Raw genomic sequence first — 24,256 nt, 5'->3', positions numbered from 1 at the left:
TGTACGCAAAAACATTAAAATGTACGCAAAAACATTAAAATGTAAGCAAAAAAAATTGAAATGTTTGCAGAAAAAATTAAAATATATGCAAAAAAAAGTAAAATGCATTAAAAGAATATAAAAGAAAAGGAAAAACACTTTAGCTAATATAAAATGCACAAGGTACATAGGAATATTGTATAAACTAGCTAGGTTTGTAGAATTAGTATGTTTTTTTACACATTTTATTGTCTAATAAAATTATATGCAGCTTCTACCGAATTAGTGTTAACAACAAGTCCTTTTCTGATATTACGCTTTTACACTTATATGTTCACATGTTTTAGTTTATGTGTGCATATTCATATATATAAATATAGATATGTAGATAGCTAGATATAGATAAATATACAGATGCATGTTGAATGAATTCTTCTCAATCACTCCTTGTACAGTACCCTCAGTCTCTAATTCGTCTTGTCCCCTTTAATCACTAATATAATTAAGGCCTTTATGAAAACCATAAAATTATAGCACAAAGATAAAAACCTTTAAATATGCAGGAAAACATTAAGGTTTTTCTAAGAATTAAACCTAACGTGGAAAATTTGTCTGAATTAAAAAATGAAGATTGTGCAATATATAAAGTTAACAATAATCAATTACATTTATTCGAAAAAAAAAAAAACTACAATGATATGAATGAAGTGAAAACTAAAATTTTCAATTTCAATCATATTTTCAATGTTGATACTAAGCAAAATGATATATTTGATTCATTGGGAAAAAGCTTAATAAATAACTTTATTAGTAAGTATCCATGTAAATGAGCGTGCACAAGTTAGTATATATATATATATATACATATATATATATGTGCTTGTGTAAGTATGTGTGTGTACATGTATGTATGTATGTATGTATAGATATGCACGTACGTAGACATATAAATTATACTCAGATTTCACAGTTTTCGCCTATATCTGCGTTTTTTATATTAAGACGGTTATAACAGCTCCATATTGGCTTATGGAAACACCAATAGTGGAAAAACATATACAATATATGGTGATGGATCTAATTCAGAAAATAAAGAAAATAATGGACTAATTTTCTTTTGCATGAATTACTTTTTTGACTTGAAAAATATAAGTAAGGTGTGTAAAACATATAACTCTTTTTTTATTATTGTAGTGTATAGTATTGTATTTTTTTTTCCTTTTATTTCTTTTTTCAAAAAAGATGAAGCCTCATTTATTATTTTCAGAACGCCGAAATTTCTGTGTCAATAATTGAAATATATCTAGAAAAAATTAGAGACTTGGGTATGTACATGTGCCCAAACAGAAACATTTATATTCGCACATATACATACATACATACTAAAATGTACATGAACAATACAAAGACAAAGTAATACAAAACAAAACAAATATGAATTGTATTTATAGATCATTGCGCATTTATCCCCCATTCTTTCAGGAAAAATATTTCAACTTTCTCAGTTATCAACAACCACTGATGACATAATCAAGTATTATTCTCAATTTCATGATAATATAATTAGAGAAGATGAAAAGGGGAATGTTAAAAAGAAAAAAAAAAAGAAAAAACAAGAAAAAAAAAAAAAAAAAAAAAAAATTTTTTTTTTTCATATTTTAGCTTATACTATTTTCTATTGTTTCCTGCAACAATTGTAGACATATGTGGAAAATATTACAATGCTACCCATAAAGAACATTGATGATGTAAAAAAGAGATTATTATGAAGATTTCATTTTAACTAATATATTATGACAATTTATCATGACTGTTTTTTCTTTCCATTCACTTTTAGGTTACAGATATCATTAACTTATGTTTTAAATATAGAAAAACTCATGCTACAAAAAAAAATTTGGTGTCCTCGAGATCCCATTGCCTTTTGACTGTTTATCAACACAGGTGCCTCAAATATAGTGGCTGCAGGATGGATGCAATTATAAGTTCGCCTATATGTATATGTGCATATGTACACATACATAATATATATATATGTATACGTACGCGCTTATAAATTCTAACATATTCTTACATTTTTTAAGGGAAAAGCAACTTATTTCTCAAATAAATTTTATCGATTTGGCTGGATCCGAAAAATTTAACGATATAGAGTTAGGATTATTAGAAAAATGAAAAAAAAATAGCATGGCGTTAATAATAAAATGTTATTCATATATGCTAGTGTACATACACTAATACAACTTTTGTGTCTGTTCTTTCTACTAAAGGATGGTTAACAAAAAGGAGCTGATAAATATCAATAACACTCTGTCTGTTCTAAATAGAGTTATAATTGCTTTAAGTACAAAGAATAGAATCATTCAAAATATGGAAAAAAAAAAGGAAAACGAGATACTAAAAAATGAGGCCATTTGCTCTGCCAGTGTTCATGTCCCGTATAGAGATTCTAAATTGACAAGACTGCTAAAGGTGCTGTCTTTTTTTAAAAAAAAAAAAAAAAATTATAAAACTATTCTAAAGTAGCAAAGTTAATTTTTATCTTTTCTTGTTATATAGTTTGCTATAGTTATATACAACAAACATACCATGGCATATACACCGCTTCCTCACAACTCTCATTACATCTCCCTTTTTAGAACAGCCTAAATGGAAACTCTTTCACTTACATTTTAATTTGCTTAAATTTGAATAGCTATAAAATAGACGATTTTATAAATAGCTTAATTTTCGCAAAAAGATGTAAAAAGATTAAACAAAGAATTAAAAAAATTAGTAGAAGTAAACATTCATCAAAGTCTGAAAACTGTAGAAACGACTCTTCTGATGATAATAATACTTATGAAAGTTTTGATTCGAATACTGAGAATTTTCAATTTCTGGTAGATGAAAACAAGGGTGATGACCCCCAATTTTTTGAAAAACATCTTATACATAATAAAAAAAGAAATGTATTAAAAACGTTAAACCATACTTATAATACAGTTATAAATAAACTCTTAGTATTATTTACTCATGCTATTCGAAAGAAGTTTTCTGATATAGTTAAAGAGAAACGATCCATCATAAACAATTTAATTAAAATTATTAAATCTGAAGAAAATAATAAAGAAGAATTAAAAAGATATAAAAATTACTTAACCAAAATATTAAAAAAGAAAAAAAAAGATTTAATTAATAATGAAATATATTTAAATGATCTTATACATTCAAAACGAAATGAAACGGAAACAGGTATTCAAAATTATTATCCTCATCAACTATGTACAAATAAAAGCTTATCAATATGTCAAATAAAAGATCATACATTAAACGATTTAAGCAGGTTACCTATAGATCTCTGTCAAAAACAAGATTATTCGTCTACTTCTAACAAAATTGAAGAGGATGAATTTACGCGTACTATAGAAAATAATACATTAAAGCAATACCCCGAGATGAGTGCATGGGTTGATAATGCACCTTCACAGAAGAATATCAGCCGGGGAATTTCTCAAGATATAAGTTCAAACTTTATATCATCCAAAATATTAGAAAAGAACGAATTAAAAGATGATCCATTTTTACTCCCAATGTATAAGACAATTTCTATTTATGATAAACAAACAAAGGATGAACACGACATTAAACATGTCTATTTAGATATTGATGAGATATACAAAATAGAATTAAATCAATTAAACGAAAAAATTAAAATCATGATAGAAATAAATTTACTAGCCATTTCTTTATTTACAAATGTAGAAAAACTAGCCAAAATTCTGAAAAACGTGTACAAAAAAAAATATAATGTTATATTAATGAATGGAAAAAAAACATTAAATATACCTAACTATAACTATAAAGAATTCAAAAAAGTATATGATTTCAACCATCCCCAATTAGAGCAAAGTAGCCAAATGGACAGCCCTTGTTTATTAATAAAAGATATGGATAAAAATATAGTTTCTTTGTATCAGAAAATAAATGAAAGACAAACATTGCATAAGAGCAAGAAAGGTTAAGCTGCATATTATCCCTTTCCCCGTAAAAAATATTTGCACAACATTTACTATGTTTATATGGTGTTTACAATGTAAATAATATCCATTTTATGCTATATTACTCCAATTTTCTCCGTTTTACTCCTTTTTAATCCTTTTCATTATTTTTTTAATATTACATTTTTGAAATTCACTATAGCACATCTTTCCATTTTCCGAATTTTATCAATGCATAATATTTTCATTTTGAATTAAATCGACTCTTTCTTTGAAAACCCTTGGAATTCCTTTATCTTATTTTGCACACTACATAAACGTAAAAATAGACACTCCCACATTGAGCAATTTTATATCAAACTAGTTGTTTTTCCATATTCACTTATTAGAATACTGCAATTCTGATTATTTTAAAAATAAATGAAAAAGGGAATTATGCTTATGCATATACATATATATGTACATATATATATATATATACGTACGCAAGTTTGATGTTAAAAAAATAGAGAAGTTTTAAATAACAATGAGATCATAATTAAATAAAAATGTTTACAAAAACATGGGCTCTGTTGCGATGTTGCATTAAAAAGTAAAAATATATAAAAATAAAATAAAATACAATGAAATGTGATATAATATAATACAATTTTTTTAGATTGATAAAATATAGGCCAAAAATAACAAAAATGTGTTAAATGAAAAATTAAAAATAGAAAACCATAAATCATAAGTTTTTTTTTTTTCTTAAATAAATTAATAAATACTTTTATGCATTAAAAAATAAAGTTAAAAACAAGTATGTGCGCATTCCTACGCACTTGCATAGATATATTTTAAAAAATATCAAGCCCTGTTAATGAAATCATTATCTGTAGAATTAGAATAGAGCTGATTCAAATTACTGCTAAAGATCTCATTTGGATTACTGTAAACCGTGTTCATCAAATCATGGTTTTCCTTAGAGTACATGTGCTCCCCGTTGTTGTTAATTCCATTGTTTTTTGCATTACCTTCGTTTATGCTGTTATTAAATATACAATTCTGGTCTTGCGAATTCCTCAAATTCTGAAATTTTTTTTCATGATTACTACTAAGATTGTTCAGTCCCTTAAGCTACGTAATGCATAAAGTTTCAAAGCAAAATTTATTTTTAATCATTATTATGTTCATTATGTATCATTTTTATCATGTATCATTTTCAATTACAAAAAATTATATTCTAATCCTTTTTGCATTCTTAAATGATTATCTTTCTTACTTGTTTCCATTTGTTTAGGTATTTAGATAGGGGCTCGATATAATCGCTGAATCCTTTTGTACGAAGAAGGAAAGATGAAACGTAATTATATATTTCTATGTATACCCATAAATATATATGCATATATATATACATAAACATGTAACCGTAAAAACAATAATGAGAAATGCTTTCTCCAAGAAAAAAAAATAGAGTAAAGAAAAAAAAAAAAAAAAATTTAAACCTAGTTTTTCCATGGAAAATAAGATATCTTCTCCGCTGATAGTTTTCCTCCGTTCTCTTAAACATCTATCACTTGCCTATTAGGGTGGGAAAAACAAAAAAAAAATAAATAAGTAAAATAGGAAAATGCGGAAAACAAATATGTAAATAAACAAATAAGCAAACAAAGGATAAACAAATTTATAGATGAATCCTTCAAATTAGCAACACAAATATGCAAATAAATGAACATCACATCACTATTTATTGCCACCACCTAATTGTGGCTACAATTTTTTTAACTACATTCATTTTCTTACTTCGCTAGTTAGAAATTGTATGAACTCAGTAACACATTCCCGTATTATATCTTTACTCTCTTTAGCCACTTTTGCTGATGCAGGCAATATTCTTTTCATGATTCTGCTAATATTTGCTATTGGTAATAGTGTCTCATTGTCTAATTTGTTTTTTTTTTTGTCATTTAAGTCAGAATTGTTTAGATTTTTCTTTTCTGAATTATCATCGCTTGAATTCTTACAATCATCTGAGGCATTGTTATTCTCGTTGTCTATATCTATGTATTCATCATAATTTGCATTTGAGTTTTTCGTTGACAATTCTATGTAAACTGAATTGTCGTTTATATTATCCCTAATTACACTCATATGGTTGTTGTTATAAGCATGATTATTTCCTCCATCATCGAAGTAGCTTCTATCATTACTACCATCAATGTTGTAGCTTCTATCATTACTACCATCAATGTTGTAGCTTCTATCATTGCTCCCATTAATGTTGTAGCTTCCATTATTACCACAAATGTCGTTGTCGTTACCATTCATGCCACTGTACATTGCATTATTAATATCCTCATTTACATCTACGTTATCTCGCATTCCGATTCTGTAAGCATTTCTATAATCATTGTTATTGTTTTTATTTATATTTCCATCATTATCTAATATATGAGTATTACCATTTATACCACAATTCAAAAAAGGTGCATTACTTCCATTTTGCAACAAGTTATTTATCGATTCACTATTTCCATTCATTAAAGTAAAATTATCATTGGGATCATTTGATGTGTTTATTTCATTTTTACTTAAATCATTAGTACTACTCTTTAAATTAATATTTTCCATAATTTTTGTATAACTTTCATATTTTATTTTATTTACTTTTGTTGTCATATTATAACTATCATTGTTATACTTATTATAATTCATTTTTATATTGTCATCACCACATTCATCCACCGTTATGTCTTCCATATTTAATTTTCTCTCCTTTCTTGTTTCATTGCTAATAATACTACTTCTTCTCCTTTTGTTATAATCATTACAATTACTCATTTCGACGTATGATTTTTCTCTTTTGCATTCATCTGTTTTCTTCTTTAGTAGATTCTCTTTCTCCATTACATTACTTACATTTGCATCATTCTCACTGCTAGCAAAGTTATCAGTACTTCCTATTTTATCACTTCCCTCATTATTTATCATCTCCTCTATAGCATCATCCCCCTCGGTACATAGATAAGTCTCATTATTGTCATCTATTCCATCTGGGGAAATTAAATTAGGTAAACTAACATTATTTACATCATCATTCGTAACATATTCATTATTTTTAAGATTACTTTTGTTTTCTTCACTAGGGAAACAATGGTCACTACTTTTGTTATTATGACCTACATTATTAATATTCGCCCCTTTTTCATTTAACCATGGCATATCATTATATGATAATTCAATATTATTAATACATGAACTGTCATCTAAATTTAGAAGAACTGACTTATTTATATCATTGTATAATGCTAATTTTTCAAATTCATTATTTATATCCTTATCCATCGCTGTCATTGCTTTTTCTTTACTATTTTGGTTACCATTATTATCATCATGGAATGAATTGCTTTGCATATAATTATTTATATTTTTATCTTCATCAATTTTACATTCATTATTAAAATCTTCCTTTATCTTTTCTACAAGCTCAGTTGATAAACTGGAATTTCCTATGTGGGTCTTATTTAGCTTATAAGAATCAGAAAAAGAAGTTTTTGTACTACTAAAATTTACGTCATCGTACGTGTGATTGTGCATATTCTGATAGTCGTCACTATAATTGACATTGTCATTCTCGTTGCAATTTTCATTATCATTATCATTGTCATTGGCACTGACGTCATACTTCTCAACCTCCTTATGAATATTGCTTGTACCATCGTTATCGTCGCCTAAATTTCCGTTCTTCGATTCATCAAAAAAGCTCCTAAACATATTACCTAATTTGAACTTCATACCAACCCTGTTGCTGTTACTGCTACTTTTGTTATTCATTCCCCCTTCAATCGTATTGTCTCCGTTTGATTTTTCTGTCTCCATAAAAGTATTTTCTTCATATAAATGGGCCACTTCATTTAATTCTGCTTTTTCTTCATATACATCATCTTCTTTATTTACGTTACTACAACCATGAAATTCGTTTTTTTCATCTATGCTTGTCTTTCTATTTACATTTTTAATTCCACTTACATTATAATTTTTATTTAAAATAATATTATTACTATTTAAGTTATTACATTTCCACAATATATTCTCAGATTCTTCAAAATGGTTGATATTTGAATTTGACTCAATATCAATATGATAGTCTTCATAACTATGTACATTCGTGATGTTAGTATTATCATAATTTGTAGCAGCGGAAAATGAGTTAATCTCATTATTTTTTAAATTCGAAAAATTTGTTTTTCCACTTTCATGCGATTGTGGAAGTATGTTCGCTGTAACATCTTCACCATTTTCGTTATTTTCATCATTTGGTTCATTTGCATCATTTGCGTCATTTTCGTTACTTTCATCATTTTTACAGTCACTAGGACTTGATACCTTTTCTTCCATGGAGTTATTTGACGAAAATGAAATAACGTCTGCATTTACATCATCGTTTTCATTGCCAATTCGATCGTCTTCTTTCTCTATTACTCTCTCCCCTACTCCAAATGGTTTATGATTATTACTATACTTTTCATCCCTATGCTTACTGTTGTATAAACTTTTTTGATTTAATATTAATTTAATGTCTTCTCGATTCAAAATATCTTCATCAATCTTTTCTCGTTTATCAAAAAAGGAATTGTCATTTTCATTTTCTTCTATTATTTCCTTATAATACATTCCATTATTATTTGAATTATCATTGATATTTTCCTTCTCAACATTCGTGGAATTGTTTATGTAGTTACTCTCGACTTGTATATTTGATAAGTCAGAGCAGTTGTTATAATTTTTTTTGTTATTATCTCTTTCCGTCTTATTAATGCCCTTATAACTATGTTCATTAATGTCTCCGTAATTATAAGTCCCCTTGCTATAAGCATCTGTATAATTATTTGAATTATCACCATCGTAATTATTACCAACGCAGCGGATGTTGCAATAACTATTATTATTGCTATTACTATCGATATTACTGTTGCTTTTACTATTGTAATTACTACTGATATTATTATTGTTGTTATTATTACTAACACTATTACTGTTAGTGTTATTACTTAAAGATTCCTCTCCTTTTATACTAAGAAGACTATCATCCCCCATATAATTAACTATGAGTGAGTTCTTTGTACAATTCATATTTGTATTTTTAGCTTCCTCTGAAATACTTTGTAATGCATTATCCTCCATAATATCATTATAACATTCATAGCTACATTCATCACTTTGCTGATTTTCCAATCTTATTGTTGATATATTTTTATTGTTAAAACTATTATCCTTATCAATTATTTTACTTCCTACGTTGATATTTGTATTATCCATATTTTCATTTTTCTCATCAGAATTATCGTTAAATATTATTATTTCAGTATTTAAAATAACGTTTTCTTCTAAATTATCATCTGAGCTATTTAACACATTTTTATCATCGACATTTCGAGATTTAGCGTAACTTAAATCATTCTTCATTTTTCCTTCTTTTTAAAAAAAAAAAAAAAAAAAAAAAAAAAAAGGCAATATAAAACATACAAAAAGAATGAGAAATATAACGAGAAAACGAAGGATTAAAAAAAATAGTATGAGAAATAGTAAGAGCACGAATGAAAAGCAACAAATACAAGAAGATGAAAAATGATAAAGACAATATATTTGTAAAGCAAAGAGTTTACATAAAAAAGAAATATATCGTTATCTAAACAATTAATAAGTAAACGAATAACATAATATATACACATACATGCATACATACACATCCGTAAATATAAATTTGACAGATAAGATATAAATTATATCTGTGTGTAAAAAAAAATTTTACAACGTTTTATAAAAAACAGTAATATCATGAAATGGAAAAAAAAAAATTAATGTAAGCGAAAATAAGAAATGATTAAATAAAGACTATATAATTTTGTTTATAAATTTAACTCATTAAGAGGGGAATAAAATAAAAAAAAATATATTATTTATATATACTTATATACACTAATACATACGTAAATTATAATCAAAAAAAATTTAATGAAAATTATTTTTTAATTTTTTTTCTTCCCCTCTCCTTCCATACTTCATATCTATATTTGCTCACTTTTTTGTTCACTTTTTAGTTCATTTTTCTGTTCAATTTTTTGTTTACTTTTGCTCATTTTGTTAACTTTGTTGTTCATTTTTTATTATATATATATATATATATTTTTTGTAATTTTGTTATTTCGTTTGCTGTTATTTGTTTGCTACTATTTGTTTGTTACAATTTTGTTTTTCCGTGTTTTCCTTTTCTTTCCCCTTTTTACTTCTGCTTCTTATTCTTTTTCAAATTTCAGTTTTAATTTACAAAAGAAAACGAACATTTTGTTCATTGCATGATTCCGTTTTTCATAAAACATAAATTTTTTTTCTTTTAAGCAAAATTGAAACACGGCAGAGTTTAAAAACTAATTGAAGGTACAAGTAAGATATTTACACACGTATATATAACAAAAATTAAAATTATATGCATTCGTTTTTTTTCTGTTTTATTTTTTTATCTTCTTTTTAATTGTGAAAGGTGTGTGTATTCAAAAGTATATGTACATATTCACGTATACATATATATATATACAGGAAAGTATATACCTCTTTACATACCTCTTTATGTATCTATTTATATGCATACTTACACATTTATTTATATTATATTTTTTATAACGACAGTATGGTAATTTTCACTTATCACTATTTTTAATTGTTTGGCAAAATTGAGATATATATATTCTTAGCATGTTCAGGATATGTTGTAAAAATTGTTACTTATACATGTATAGGTATTTTTTTTATTTTTTTTTTTTTACTTGCTACCACTGTATTGGGCTAATACACAGTCTGTACAAATGAAGCTAAAGAAGAACATTGGTTTTTGCATTTGTGCACATCTTTGTTTACCCTCATATTTACGTATTTTGAGATTTAAAAATAATAATGTAAGCTTACTAAAACAACAAAAATAAATACTTTTTTCATATTTCAGAACAGTGGTTATCATTTTTTTTTTTTTTTTCTTGAAGAGACTGATTTATTTTTTATACAGTTTCTTAATATTTTTACTGTTCTTTTACTTTAAAGTATTAGAGATAAAAAAGAAAAAAAAAAAAACTTAGAAAGCTGTCTTACTTTTTTCTTGTAAGTATATGCTAAAAAAAAGAGGTAACGAAAAAATAAACTAAAATTTTTAGGAAAATTGCTTCACTGTAATTAGTAATATTATGATGTTTCTACCATTCTGCCAAAGATACCTTATGAATTGTTTTAACATATCCTTAAAGGTCATGGGTTGATACAGCGTGTGCGCATACACCCACCCATCTACATGCATGCATACCTATATATATACCAGTAAACTCATACATATCTAAGTGGATATATTCATGTACACCCACGTACACAAGGAAGTACAAAAACCTGAGAGTGTTTTCCGTGCTTTTTAATAATATCTTGTTTTGTTATTTAAGCGCTGTATGGTTGAAGAGGAGTGAAATGAAAAACATTTTTCTATGCCATAGACCCGTTTATGAAATTAAACAACACTACTAGGTAACTTTTCCTTTATCATACATTTTTTTCATGCATACTATTATTATTTCCTTGAAATGTAAAGGCTATTGTTTAAAATTTTTGCTTCCTTTTGATTAATTTTTTTTTTTTTTTTTTTTTTTTGGTTTTATCCACAAAGAATAAGCAGCTTCATGGGATGTAAAAAAAAAAAAAAAAAAAAAAAAGAAAAAAAATACGGTAAAATATGTATATATATATTTATGTATGTATGTGCTAAAAGAAAAAGGAATAACTTCTTAGATGTTCTTCACTAGAATAATCTTGCATGTGCTGGCCTCCTCCCACTTCTTTATTTTCGAAGCATTATTAATTTTTCATCATTTTGTTGACAATACGATTGCCATTAAATGTTAATAAGTTAATATCTTTGGTATTTTCTAAAAGAATTTGCTTTACTTCTTTATATGATTTGTCCTTGAAATAGAGATAATTTTCCATGTCTAAATGTTTTAAGAATTTAAGATTATTTAAATAAATCAACTGGTTCATTTGTATAGTAGAATTATTATTTATTTTTAAAACATTTATGTTGGGTGTATCTTCATAAAATTCTAGATTTTCAATAGGATTAGAAGATATATCTAAGAATTCTAAATTAGGTAACATGTTTTTAAAACTTAATTTTTTAATATTATTATTAGATATAATTAATTTTTTTACTGTATAAGAGATGTGTATGTCTAGTCTATCTATATTATTATATGATAAGTCAAATTCAAGTATGCTTTTCAATTTTACGTCTTCCACATTTTTAATTATGTTATGAGACAAGTTTATGTATATACAATTTTTTAAAAATGTATTCTTTAATTGTCCTATATTTTTAATTAAATTATATGATATATCTAAAAAAATGACGGAAGGTAATTGATACAAATTTGTAATATCTTCAATTTTATTGTGAGACATATTTATATACTTCAAGTGTATGTATTTTTCTATTTCTTTTGGAATAGAGCTCAGGTTTTTATTTTTACAAATTAGATTGCTGAAGGCATACCCCTTACCACATAGTGTTTTTTCTAACTGCGTCAATCCTTCCTTTATGTTAAATAAAGGATCATTTGCATTCTCATCACTACTGTCATATTTAACATCACTATTATTCTTACTAATATAATTTTCATCGTTAAATTCTTTCACATCTTCACCATTTATCTTCTTGTTTTCATAATTATCTTTATTGCTTATCTTTTTCGTATTATTTATGTTTCTATTTTTACTTGACTCTTCCATTTTTCCTTTTAAATTTGAAGTTAATTCGATATATGAAAGCAGTTCATAGCAGAAGCGCGATCCTTTTCTTTTTTTTCTATTATTTCTATTTCATTTTTTCTTTTCTGTCTTGCTATATTGTTCTTACTTTCTTTTTTTTTTTTTTTTTACTATTTTCCACTTTTTATAATTTTATTTTTTATATTCCACCTTAAAATAATAAATGTGGAAAAAATGGAAAAAAAATATACGTAATATTCCAAATAGATATAGAAAAAATTGTAAAAATAATAGCAAGCAAATAAGCATAAAAATGCAAGAAAGTATAGAAAAAACAGCAGCAAAAAATAAAATAAACAAGCTCTACGTAATTTTAGCTACATGGAAAATTATAACTCCCATTATTAATTCATGAAGCATTATTATATCAAAATATTTAAATAAAACATTGCGAAGGATTTAATAATATTTTAATATCTTAATATCAATTATGTCATATTTGTGATATATATCAAAAAAATACCAACATCGACCTATAAGTCTTTTAATATTGTTTAATTATAGGAATACATGTATACATTTCCTCCTTTTTATAGTTACGTATATTCTAAAAACCTCTGTACACACAGGTGTATGTTCCTAAATTTTTATATGCATGCATATATATTTACTCTCATGTATTTCCTTTTCCTATGAGCTTCATTTTTAACGCTACCTCTAACCGCATATATAAAGTTTTTGTTTTTCGAATAATCAAAGGGTGTATAACTTTGCGTCATACATTTTATTGCTATTTTTTAAAACACTCTTATTTAACGTTTAAAAGGATCAGTACATATAAAAATTCTTTTATTTTTAATCTTCAATTTGTCAAATATACATATGTGTGCACAAGAAATGTTTGAAAATTTTATAAAATACCCACATACAATAATTAGAGCTTATTTTAATTGTAAATAAAAAATTTTTCCTTTCTTTTTTTTTTTTTTTTTTTTATTTATATCTCTATTTTTTTTTAATTTGTAATTTTTATAAATGTGCATAAGGTTTAATATTTAGACGTTCAAATGTACATATACTTACATTTTTACATATACTTATGCATTCATGTGTATTCATTATATACAACTGAACTTAAAAAATGTTTTAAATATCATAAAGAAAGGTATATTTTCCTTGTAGGTATTAATTGTCTATTTGAAAACCGCTTCTACATTTTAAGCCTAAAAAAGTAGCTATATATTTACACGTTCCTAAATAAGTGTTTCCATAACATTTTTTTTTTTTACTTGTTCTATTTTAATCTGTTTTGTTCTCTTAATATGTAGAAATAAACATACATTTGCAACCATTTATTTGTATATAGATATATATACTTAAATGCTTTAGGAAAAAGTATAAATTACTTGTTTAGCTTCCAAAAAAGTAGGTGCCTTTAATATATTTTTTATTTTTAAAAATTAAAATGCACCCCTTTATAAGCCCAAAAAAAAAAAAAAAAAGGAACAGAAAAGAAGGCGGGAAAAGAAAAAGAGGAAAAATGGAAAAAAGGAAAAAAAGAAACAAACAAAAAAGGAAACAAACAAAAAAGGAAACAAACAAAAAAAGAAACAAACAAAAAAAGAAACAAACAAAAAAAGAAACAAACAAAAAGATAAAAAAAGAAAATTAAATGAAAATTTTTATGGAAAAATAATTTGGACTTTTCATGTACATTAACATTTATAAGTACATCCTGCTTATACGTAAACACAAATGTATATAAATGCATACATGAATGATATATATATATATATATATATATATATATATATATATATAGATAGATACATACATACATAAAGAAAATTCTGTTTTGCTCTGTTGGGTTTTTCCTTTTTTGCCTTTCTTTATTTCTCATTTCCTTCTTTTCTCTTTTTTTTTTCTTATAAGTTTACTTTGAGGTGTTTATTTAACAAAAGCCTTTTGGAAGCGTAAATTATAGCATTATACTTAAGTTTATAAACTCACACAAGCATATATAAACTCACAAACACACACACGTATATATTTACATATACATATTCGCCATATATTTTAATTCTTTGTATGTATATTTGTCGACTTGATCTTGTGTTACATTCCTATTTTTAGCGTACACACAAATTATAAAATATATTAAGCGGCAAAGACCTGCAATTTTTTTTTTTTTTTTTTCCTTTTCTCTCTTAAACTTATAACATATTTTATACTTAACAAAATGGAAAATGTTACAACAGCTAAGCACTCCGAAGGAAATGTGCTAATTAGTTTTTTCAAAATTTTCTGTTCATTCCTTTATAAAAAGATAAACAATATAATAGATATAAGTGCTAATTATACATTCAAATTTACAAATAAATGGAAGCACTTAAAAGAAAATAACGAAAAGCTACTATATATCATAGTAATTAATCTTTTTATATTCTTATCTGTCTGTTTGTTTATAATTAAATACACAGGAAGGAACAAAAAACAAAATCCGCCAAACATATCTACTAATGTTGCATATAAAAAAAAGGAAAAGGAAGAAAAAAAAAATATTCCCAAAAGAAAGGGATCATCGAAAAAAAAGGAAACTCAAGAGACAAACAATAAAATGGAAAACATAAAATATGATGAGCAGCAATATGTAACGGAAACAATAAATGACTCAGCTAACGATAGCAACTATAAAAAAGAGATTAGTGAAAGTGGAGAAGATTATAAATCAAAAAAACCAAAAAAAAAGGGGAAGAAAAAAGTAGAAAAGAAAAGGAAAAAAAAGGATATGCCTCTTACAAAATCTTCAACGACAAACTCAATGCCCTATGTGGATGTACCACTTTCCAACTTGAGTTTAAAACAAAAGGAAAAGGAGAAAGCAATATTAGATCAAAAAAAAAAAACGAAAGGGAAAAGGGGAAGAGCTAAAAAGAATCTAACTGCTAATGAAGAAACCGATGAACCACATAGTAGCAGGTTCGCAATAAATACCACTTATTTATTAATAATACATAAAAGTGTATGTTCCTTAATTGTTATTCTATTTGTTCAAATTATACATTTTTGCATAATGCCCCTTTAAGAGATGACGCTTTTTTCTTTTCTTTTTTTTTTTTTTTAATTAATTTATTTATTTTCTTTATTTTCTTAATTTTCTTTATTTTCTTAATTTTCTTTATTTCCTTAATTTTCTTTATTTTCTTAATTTTCTTAATTTTCTTAATTTTCTTAATTTTCTTAATTTTCTTAATTTTCCTAATTTTTCCTTTTTTATATTCATTTATTTATTCTTTTTCTTTTTCTTTTTTTACTAATTTTTAGAAGCCGCATGACGACACGCAAAAGAAGATAAATGTGCATAAAGAGTAATTATGACGAAAAAAAAAAAAAAAAATTTTTACAACACAAAATGCAGACACAATATTAAAAAAACATACCTTCCTTATCTGTCAATTAATAAAAAAAGTAAAATCTATATTATTATTATTATTACACTTTTTTTGTTGCCATTTTTCCATGCTATTTTGTTTTCTCAAAATTATTCAGAATTCAATAATTTATAAAATATAAGCACATAAATGTATACATATATATACATATTTTATAAAATTCTCTTTATAATTTTTACTTTTTAGAACTTTTCATCTTGAAAAGTACATCATATTTGAGTTTCATTTATTATCATTCCTTGTAAAGTTTGCATTTCATTCTCATATATGGAATTCTATATATAATTAAAATTATATTCGTATGTAATTGTCATATATACTATACAGTTGGTTCCCTTGTGACACATAAATTTTTTTTTTTTTTTTTTCTAACAGTTTGTCGTTTTTTTAACTTAATTTTCTAACCTGTCAATTTTCCAGCTTATTTTTCCTATTTGTCATTTTTCCAATCTTCCTTATTACATTTCTCCACCGCCCCACCTCCTCCTCATTTTGTCAGCTTAATTTTTTTATTATTTATAATTTTCTAAAATTCTTCTTTTTTCCTGTTAACCTTTCTTTCTTTTTTTTTTTTTTTTTTAACCATTATTGTTCTAACATTTTTTTTCAGATTTACGCACCTACGTACTTGAATATATAAATATATATACTTTTGTTAATAACCCTTATATTTTTTCCTCTTCATCATTAAATTAAAAATAAAGAAAAACTCCCTTTGCAATAGTTTCCCTTGGAATAAAGTAGAAACAACCTTTTATAAAAGAAAACTAGTTCATTTTTACTTAACTACTTTTTAGTTGTTATAAATATTTGTACATTCTAAAATAGTATAATATATATTTATTCACAGAGAAAAGTCATTAACACTCATGCTCTTACCAAAATTTACTATGCTGTACGTGTTTAACGTATTATTACCATAATATCAATCAATAGATAATATCAACGCTTCTATAAAAAAAAAAAAAAAAATGACGTTTATAAATTGAACCAAATAAAATACATCACGTCAAAATTATTAACTTCTTCACTCTTTAATTATAAAATTCATTTTGGTGTATTACCATTACATTTTTATATTCTACAACATATTAATAATAGAAAAGTTAAGATCTATTATTCATATTGTTATCAAGGAAGAAGAATAAAATAAAAATAAATAAAAATTCAAATTACTATGTTTGCAGTAACTAAATTTATCTACATGATATATACGTAGGAAGGCATATCGCAAGTAATACAACCCCTTGTTATTAGCTTTTGTGCTTACGTGCTCATGTTAAACTGTTTACATGTTAATGGGGGCGCATATGAGCAATTTAAATAAATTTACACATATATATATACATATGCATATATATATGTATGTATGTTTATGCATATTCTCCCCTACAGGATGAAAGAGAAATTGCTAGAATCAGACGTTTTAGAAGAATACAGAAAGACTCACAAACAAAATTATGAACAAAGAATATTAGAGGAAAACGAATTAATTGAAAAACGAAAGACTGAAGATATGATAAATGAAATTATTAAAAATGAGAAAGTATATAAGCAATTACAAGTTGAAAAAGATAGAGAATACTCCATTCAATATTACAATGAAATAAATAATATACAACGCTCAAATACATTAAATGGGGATAGCGATTTACCTATATTAAATAGTTACACAGAGAGATTAATAAATACACCATATCACGCCTACATGCAGAATGACACGACTAATACGAGAAATAACGACTCATATGCTTCTTCCTTTTCACGAAGAATCGGAGACTTTTTTTTCAGAAAGTAACAAAACAAATTTTTTTACATTTTCACTTGTTCATGCTCTTTAAATATATATATATATATATAAATGTATATATGCATAAATGTATATATGTATGAATGTGTATATGTATAAATGTATATATGTATGAATGTGTATATGCATAAATGTATATATGTATGAATGTATATATGCATAAATGTATATATGTATGAATGTGTATATGTATAAATGTATATATGTATGAATGTATATATATATAAATGTATATATGTATGAATGTGTATATGTATGATTGTACATACGTATAAATGCATGTACGCGAAAAATTATAAATTAATATAGTTATACGTACATATATATATATATATATATATACGTATGTGGACTATGCGTAAGTTCATTCGTAACTTCACGTATATTTACCCGTTTCTTAGTTTATATATAAGTTTCACATACTCCATGTATAATTAAGTCATATAATGTTATATTTTTATATTTTTTCTTTCCACCTTTTCCAGCTATACAAGGCAGTACTTCGGATGTAGCACATTTCAGGCTATTTGTAACATTTTTCTTCTAATTTTGTTAATTACATTTATAGTTATTTTAGTTTTCTTATAAATTATGAAAACGTTATGGGGTATGTATTTTTAATTTTAGTTATTACCTGATTGTATCTATTTATTTTATTTGTTTTTTGTTGTCGTTCTTAACGTGAATCTTTCTTAATACATATCAAGCTTCGCTTTCAAAAAATATAAATATAATTTTGTTAAAATAAAAATTAAAACAAAAGAAAAAAAAAAAAAAAAAAAAAAAAAAAAAAAAAAAACTGTATGTACATTTTAAACAAACATACATAAGAAAAAAGTTTTAAAAATAAAAAATTTATTCCTATTCCGAAGGGCAACAAAGTTCTAAAAAAATATATTACGTATGATTGTAAACTTATGAAGGCTATGAAAAGGGAAATATAGAAAGAAAAAAATTATATACGTATATATTCATTAATTTACATAAGTACAGCCAAATATATAAATGTACATCTATACATATATATATACACGTATATGAACTCATAGGTTTTCCCTATTATGCTGTTTTTCTCTCACTATATTTGAAAATAAGATAAAATGAAATTTTTAATTTTTTCCTTGTCTGTCTTTTTATCTTTGGCTTATACTTTTTGTGCAGCACAAAATGACCCGACATTTTGTAAAAACACTCATAGGGGAGTTTTGAGATATCATCAAAAGAAAGTATTAACTAAATAACATCAGTTAGTTTTATATATTTGTTAAGTATATACTTATTGTCAAAACACTTGTTAATTTTATTACATGTTATGATAGGATAAAAATGGATACTTTACTGTGTCAGCTGTTTTGAAAAGTGACACTCTGGAGTTATACAAGTACCTACTTATAAAGTTGTACACATGTATATATAGGTCTATGTATATATATATATATGTACATATGTGTATGTATAAGCTTACATATATATATATATATATATATATATATATATATATATATATATATATATATATATACATCATTAGTAAGGTAGCGCAACAACCCTAATTTATACATATATGGTTACAAAATAAAAACAGTTCATATATAAGTAAAATTTACCATACGCTTCTTCTCTCCTTAGAGGATCTAAATTTTTCGATAGCATTGATCTGACAGAAGTAATAACTCCGCTAACGATTTTTTCAACAAGCCCTGAATGTTTGACGATTAATATTAGTAGGTGTTAATAACTTAAAAAAAATAATAGTAAAATATAAAAAATGGAGAAAAGGAGAAATAGAAAATGCGTATATTCTTATTTTTCGTGCATTTAATTTTGTGCTATTTGTTAAATTATATATTTGCTTCATAAACTTTTTATATGATATAACAATATAGTACATGAAGGAATTGATATAATATACAAAAAAATTCACGTATTTTCTCTTTTTCTCAATTATTTCAATTCTTTTACATAATAATACATTTCATTTTTTCATAGTTAACAAAAACTCAGTACTTCTATGGTTCGGAAATAAACTAATTTATGGTGTTTTTCCATGATACCTCTTTTATTGGCTAGAATGGAAATAAAAAAAAAAAAAAAATATATATATATATATATATATATATATATATTTTTATTTAAATATTGCACTTCATTGCTCCATTTTTCTTTCCTTTGTAACTCATTTTGTTCCATGTTACTACATGTTTTTTTTTTTTTTTTCTTTCCTTGTAAGCTGTAACACAGATGATTGCATAAATAACTGGGTAGGTGTAATTTTCACAATAGGGCAAGTGTATATATGTTTGCCTCTATAATAACAGACATCTACACACATGCATATACGTGTACGCACATATATGTACACACTTGCTTATACATATACATACGTTTATGTATAAGTAGTTGCTTGTATACTCCTTCATTACAAAAATGATAAAAAAATAAAATGGAAAAAATCTATAACCCCTTTTTTTTTTTTTCAAGTGGCTATTCTTAACAAAACAAATCCTTTGCCTTAACCAAGGAGATATGAGGAGCGAAAATGAAGACAAAACAATCGAAGATGAACAACACAATGTAATATAGAATAAAATGATAGACAATAAAACATATCACCATCTTGTTCCTACATTTTTCTTTTTTTCTTTTATTTAAAAAAATATATTTTTAAATAAATAATACATATATTAAAATTTTAGATCTTAAACAATGACAATTTCGATGGAATTTCCGTTAATATACAACAAAATCTTGAGGATTTTCCAAATGGTTAAAAAAAAAAAAAAAAATTAAATGACTACACAAAAGAAAACTATTACAAATATTTCTCATTATGCTCTATTATTTTTCTTTATAGTGTCCATAAAAGCGCAATCATAAAAAGTTTTCGCAAAAACTTATTTCAATTTTAAAAGATTACAAGTTTAATAATTTTGTGTGTTAAATATCTTCATAAATGTTTTTCATTGTTCCTTTATTCTGAGGATTGTTCACGCTTTTGTCCATGCAATTTCGTACTAAGAAATAGACTAAATTTATATCTATCATATATATATACATACATATATTAGTATATAAATACATTTCTAAATTGTTGTGCTCAATCCTTTCCGTTGAAAAAAAATTGTTTAAAGAACATGCAACTATGTTTCGAAAAACCCATTTACATATACTTACAATTATGATCGCATTTTTGCCTCGTAAAAAAGACCCCTGGGAAAATATTGCGTAATTAGAAAAATACGAAGCATACAGTTTTAATATGTATACGGCATTGCCTTATCTGTATATATGTTAAATTTTCAACTTTATAAAACTTACAAAAAATGATGTGGAGCTGTTATATTACCTTTATTGCCAAGGTTAAGGAAAATCACCTTGAATAGTAAGGTTGAAAATAATATGTATCCTTCTGCATTCCCACAGTAATATTGTTTAAAAAAGAAAAAAAAGATATTTAAAAAGCTTAAAAGCTATAGGAAAACTATAATTACTGCAAGAAGCCAAAGGTAAACAAAATATAAAAAATGTAAAAAAAAAAAAAACTCTGAAATATATTATGCTAAAAATTAAAGTATGAATAATAATTGAAGATGAAATTTACCAATTTAAAAATGAGAAAGAAAAGAATCTCAAAATTTATAACTGTTTCCGATGTTATGTAACCTTAATTTGTTTTACACTATTTTGCAATAATTTTTTTTTTTTTTTTCCCAATATATTGATCAAAATTATAGCGATTACTTTTTGCTATTACCTTTTAGGTAGAAAAATTGCAATTTATAAAAAAAAAAAAAAAAAAATAGAATATACTTATAAAAATGCATTATAATGTGATATAATACTATATTTTGTATTATATCGTAGTACATATATATAGTACTATGTTTATATAGTATTTTCATAAATATTTCCAGTATAATATTGTAAGTACGTAACAACATAAAAATAAATGCAATAATATATATGGCTTTTTGGCTAGAGAATGGGAAAAGAAGAATAAGGAAAAATTAAAAATATTCAATTTACTTATAAGATGTTTCATTATTCTTTTGCTTTTAATTTTGTTGATCTTTATTCTTTTACAAAGAGGTATTTTTTCCATATACCGTTTGTTTGTTAGTTAGTATGTTTGTTGTATGATTTTTTGTTTTTGTTTTTTTGTTTTTCTATTTTTTTTCTGCGAATTTTGCTCTTGTTTTCCCTTCCTCTTACAACTACCGAATTTAGTAAAACACAATGGAAGTTGACAGTAATAACAACGTACTTACAAAGGAAATACTAATTCAATTTGTTAATCACGAAAATAAAGCGACAGGGCCTGTAATTAATGTACCCCTATCAATTACAAAAGATAATTTAGATGAATTAATAAATGACCTTAAGAAAAAAAAAGATGATTTCATTAAAGAAGATTTGGAAGACATTAATTACTCATTTATGATAAATGATAAATTGCCTATAAAAAATAGTTTATATGATGCTATAAAAGATAATAATATAAGTAGTGAAAATGTATTATCCATAAAATATTTTCCCTTAAATATTTTTAAAGTTAAAAAAATTAATACTTGTTGTTCTACCTTGCCTGGACATACAAATTCTATTCTTTGTTTAGCTTTTAGTCCAAATAGCTTGCATTTAGCTACAGGGTCAGGTGATAATACAATTCGTCTTTGGGATATTAATACCCAAACTCCAATTGCAACATTAAAAGATCATACAAATTGGGTGCTAGCCGTTTTGTTCTCACCAGATAATAAATTCCTAGCCACAGCAGGAATGGATCAAAATGTTTGTGTATATGACACACACACAGGGAAATTATTAAATATATTAACAGGTCATAAAAAAGAAGTAACTACCTTATGCTTTGAACCCCTACACTTGTTAAAGGAAGTCAACATAAAAAAAAATAGTAATGATTCGATGAAAAGAAAAAAATCGCATGGTATATACAAGCAAAACAAAAGTGATGATAACAAAAAAAAAAAAACGAAAGACCAAAATGAAAATACATCCAATTCTTATGAGAATAATGTTAAAAATGGCCCCATCAATGGGGAGTCACCTGAACAATCTAGCGAAAAAACAGAAATAACATGTAAGGAAGAAAAAAACGGAAATAACGAAAATAGCGAAAAGCACAACTTCGCAAGTAATAAAAATGATATAAATGAAAAGAGATCAGCCTCAGAATTTTCAAATAAAAGGGACTCCTATTTTGTAAATAGTAGGTTAGCCAGTGCAGGAAAAGATGGAATTATAAGAATAAATAATATTCTTAGCAATATGGTTGAAAAAACGTTAACAGGTCATACGGATACAATAACATGTATATTATGGTCAGGAATAAATGAAAAAAACAGCAGAATTTATAGCAGTTCAAGAGATACAACTGTTAAAATATGGAATGTCAATGAGGGTTCATTAATTTATAATTTTATAGGTCATAAACATTGGGTAAATTGCATATCATTAAATTCAGAAAGGATATTAAAAAATGGTATATATAACCTAGACGTTGTAATAAATAAAACTCATATTGAAAATTGTATTGAAAAGGCTAGAATTATATATCAGAATTTTTTAAAAAATCAGACTAATGAAAAATTTGTAAGTGGATCAGATGATGGCACTTTGTATTTAATTGATTGTTTAAATAATGATACTTATAAAAGTACAAGATTGATAGGTCATCAAAAAACAGTTATACATGCACAGTTCTCACCAAATGGAAAATTAATTGCATCTTCTTCTTTTGACAAAAGTATTAGAATTTGGTCCGGCTTAGATGGCACATTTTTAGCTGTTTATCGTGGGCATGTTGGACCTGTTTATAAAATTGCATGGTCAATAGATAACAACTACGTTGTTTCATGTAGTCAGGATAGTACATTAAAATTATGGAAAATAAACCATCTATTTGTTCATTTCAAAAAAAAAGAAAACGTTTCTCATTTTAAAGAAGAAGAACAAAAGGAGGGAGGCACTCTCCTTAATGCAAACGGTGCAAACGATGTAAATGAAAAAGATAAAAATTTAACAAAAAAAAAAAAAGACGAAAAGGAACAAATAGAAAAGAATAAAAAAACAGTCAAAATCTTGCTTGTAGACTTGCCTGGACATTCAGATGCTGTTTATGCTATTGATTGGTCGAATGATGGGAAATTTGTTGCTTCAGGAGGAAAAGACAAAATTTTAAAAATTTGGACACACTAATTAGAAAAAAAAAAAAAAAAAAATACGTAAAGAACGTA

At 25.2% G+C, this 24,256-nt stretch overlaps 7 protein-coding genes across 7 annotated transcripts; 5 read left to right on the top strand and 2 right to left on the bottom strand.

Moving 5' to 3' along the window:
- Window positions 1-536: 536 nt before the first annotated feature.
- PmUG01_09055600 (kinesin-like protein, putative) lies at window positions 537-3,983 on the top strand (the record flags this gene model as incomplete). Its single annotated transcript, XM_029005271.1, has 9 exons — window positions 537-801; window positions 982-1,136; window positions 1,247-1,304; window positions 1,462-1,565; window positions 1,680-1,727; window positions 1,817-1,923; window positions 2,064-2,132; window positions 2,250-2,451; window positions 2,619-3,983. The coding sequence occupies 9 exons, from the start codon at window positions 537-539 to the stop codon at window positions 3,981-3,983; spliced, it is 2,373 nt and encodes a 790-aa protein (XP_028861876.1).
- An 822-nt stretch (window positions 3,984-4,805) lies between these two features.
- NFYB (CCAAT-box DNA binding protein subunit B, putative) lies at window positions 4,806-9,404 on the bottom strand (the record flags this gene model as incomplete). The annotated part of the gene is made up of 4 exons (XM_029005270.1): window positions 4,806-5,075; window positions 5,221-5,273; window positions 5,444-5,519; window positions 5,742-9,404. 4 exons carry the CDS (start codon window positions 9,402-9,404, stop codon window positions 4,806-4,808), a joined length of 4,062 nt encoding a protein of 1,353 aa, XP_028861875.1.
- A 2,424-nt stretch (window positions 9,405-11,828) lies between these two features.
- LRR10 (leucine-rich repeat protein, putative) lies at window positions 11,829-12,758 on the bottom strand (the record flags this gene model as incomplete). The annotated part of the gene is made up of 1 exon (XM_029005269.1): window positions 11,829-12,758. The coding sequence occupies one exon, from the start codon at window positions 12,756-12,758 to the stop codon at window positions 11,829-11,831; it is 930 nt and encodes a 309-aa protein (XP_028861874.1).
- A 2,218-nt stretch (window positions 12,759-14,976) lies between these two features.
- On the top strand, window positions 14,977-15,822 carry PmUG01_09055300 (conserved Plasmodium protein, unknown function; the record flags this gene model as incomplete). Its single annotated transcript, XM_029005268.1, has 1 exon — window positions 14,977-15,822. One exon carries the CDS (start codon window positions 14,977-14,979, stop codon window positions 15,820-15,822), a length of 846 nt encoding a protein of 281 aa, XP_028861873.1.
- A 1,763-nt stretch (window positions 15,823-17,585) lies between these two features.
- On the top strand, window positions 17,586-18,587 carry PmUG01_09055200 (conserved Plasmodium protein, unknown function; the record flags this gene model as incomplete). Its single annotated transcript, XM_029005266.1, has 2 exons — window positions 17,586-17,983; window positions 18,485-18,587. The coding sequence occupies 2 exons, from the start codon at window positions 17,586-17,588 to the stop codon at window positions 18,585-18,587; spliced, it is 501 nt and encodes a 166-aa protein (XP_028861872.1).
- A 512-nt stretch (window positions 18,588-19,099) lies between these two features.
- On the top strand, window positions 19,100-20,876 carry PmUG01_09055100 (conserved Plasmodium protein, unknown function; the record flags this gene model as incomplete). The annotated part of the gene is made up of 8 exons (XM_029005265.1): window positions 19,100-19,225; window positions 19,319-19,380; window positions 19,629-19,723; window positions 19,989-20,013; window positions 20,230-20,260; window positions 20,481-20,573; window positions 20,696-20,765; window positions 20,854-20,876. 8 exons carry the CDS (start codon window positions 19,100-19,102, stop codon window positions 20,874-20,876), a joined length of 525 nt encoding a protein of 174 aa, XP_028861871.1.
- Window positions 20,877-22,235: 1,359 nt separating this feature from the next.
- RSA4 (ribosome assembly protein 4, putative) lies at window positions 22,236-24,218 on the top strand (the record flags this gene model as incomplete). The annotated part of the gene is made up of 1 exon (XM_029005264.1): window positions 22,236-24,218. The coding sequence occupies one exon, from the start codon at window positions 22,236-22,238 to the stop codon at window positions 24,216-24,218; it is 1,983 nt and encodes a 660-aa protein (XP_028861870.1).
- Between the last annotated feature and the right edge of the window lie 38 nt (window positions 24,219-24,256).

This window comes from Plasmodium malariae (genome assembly GCF_900090045.1).
Source record: "Plasmodium malariae genome assembly, chromosome: 9".
NCBI lineage: Eukaryota > Apicomplexa > Aconoidasida > Haemosporida > Plasmodiidae > Plasmodium > Plasmodium malariae.
Note: the sequence above shows the minus strand (reverse complement) of the source record. Positions and strands in the feature narration are given on the sequence as shown.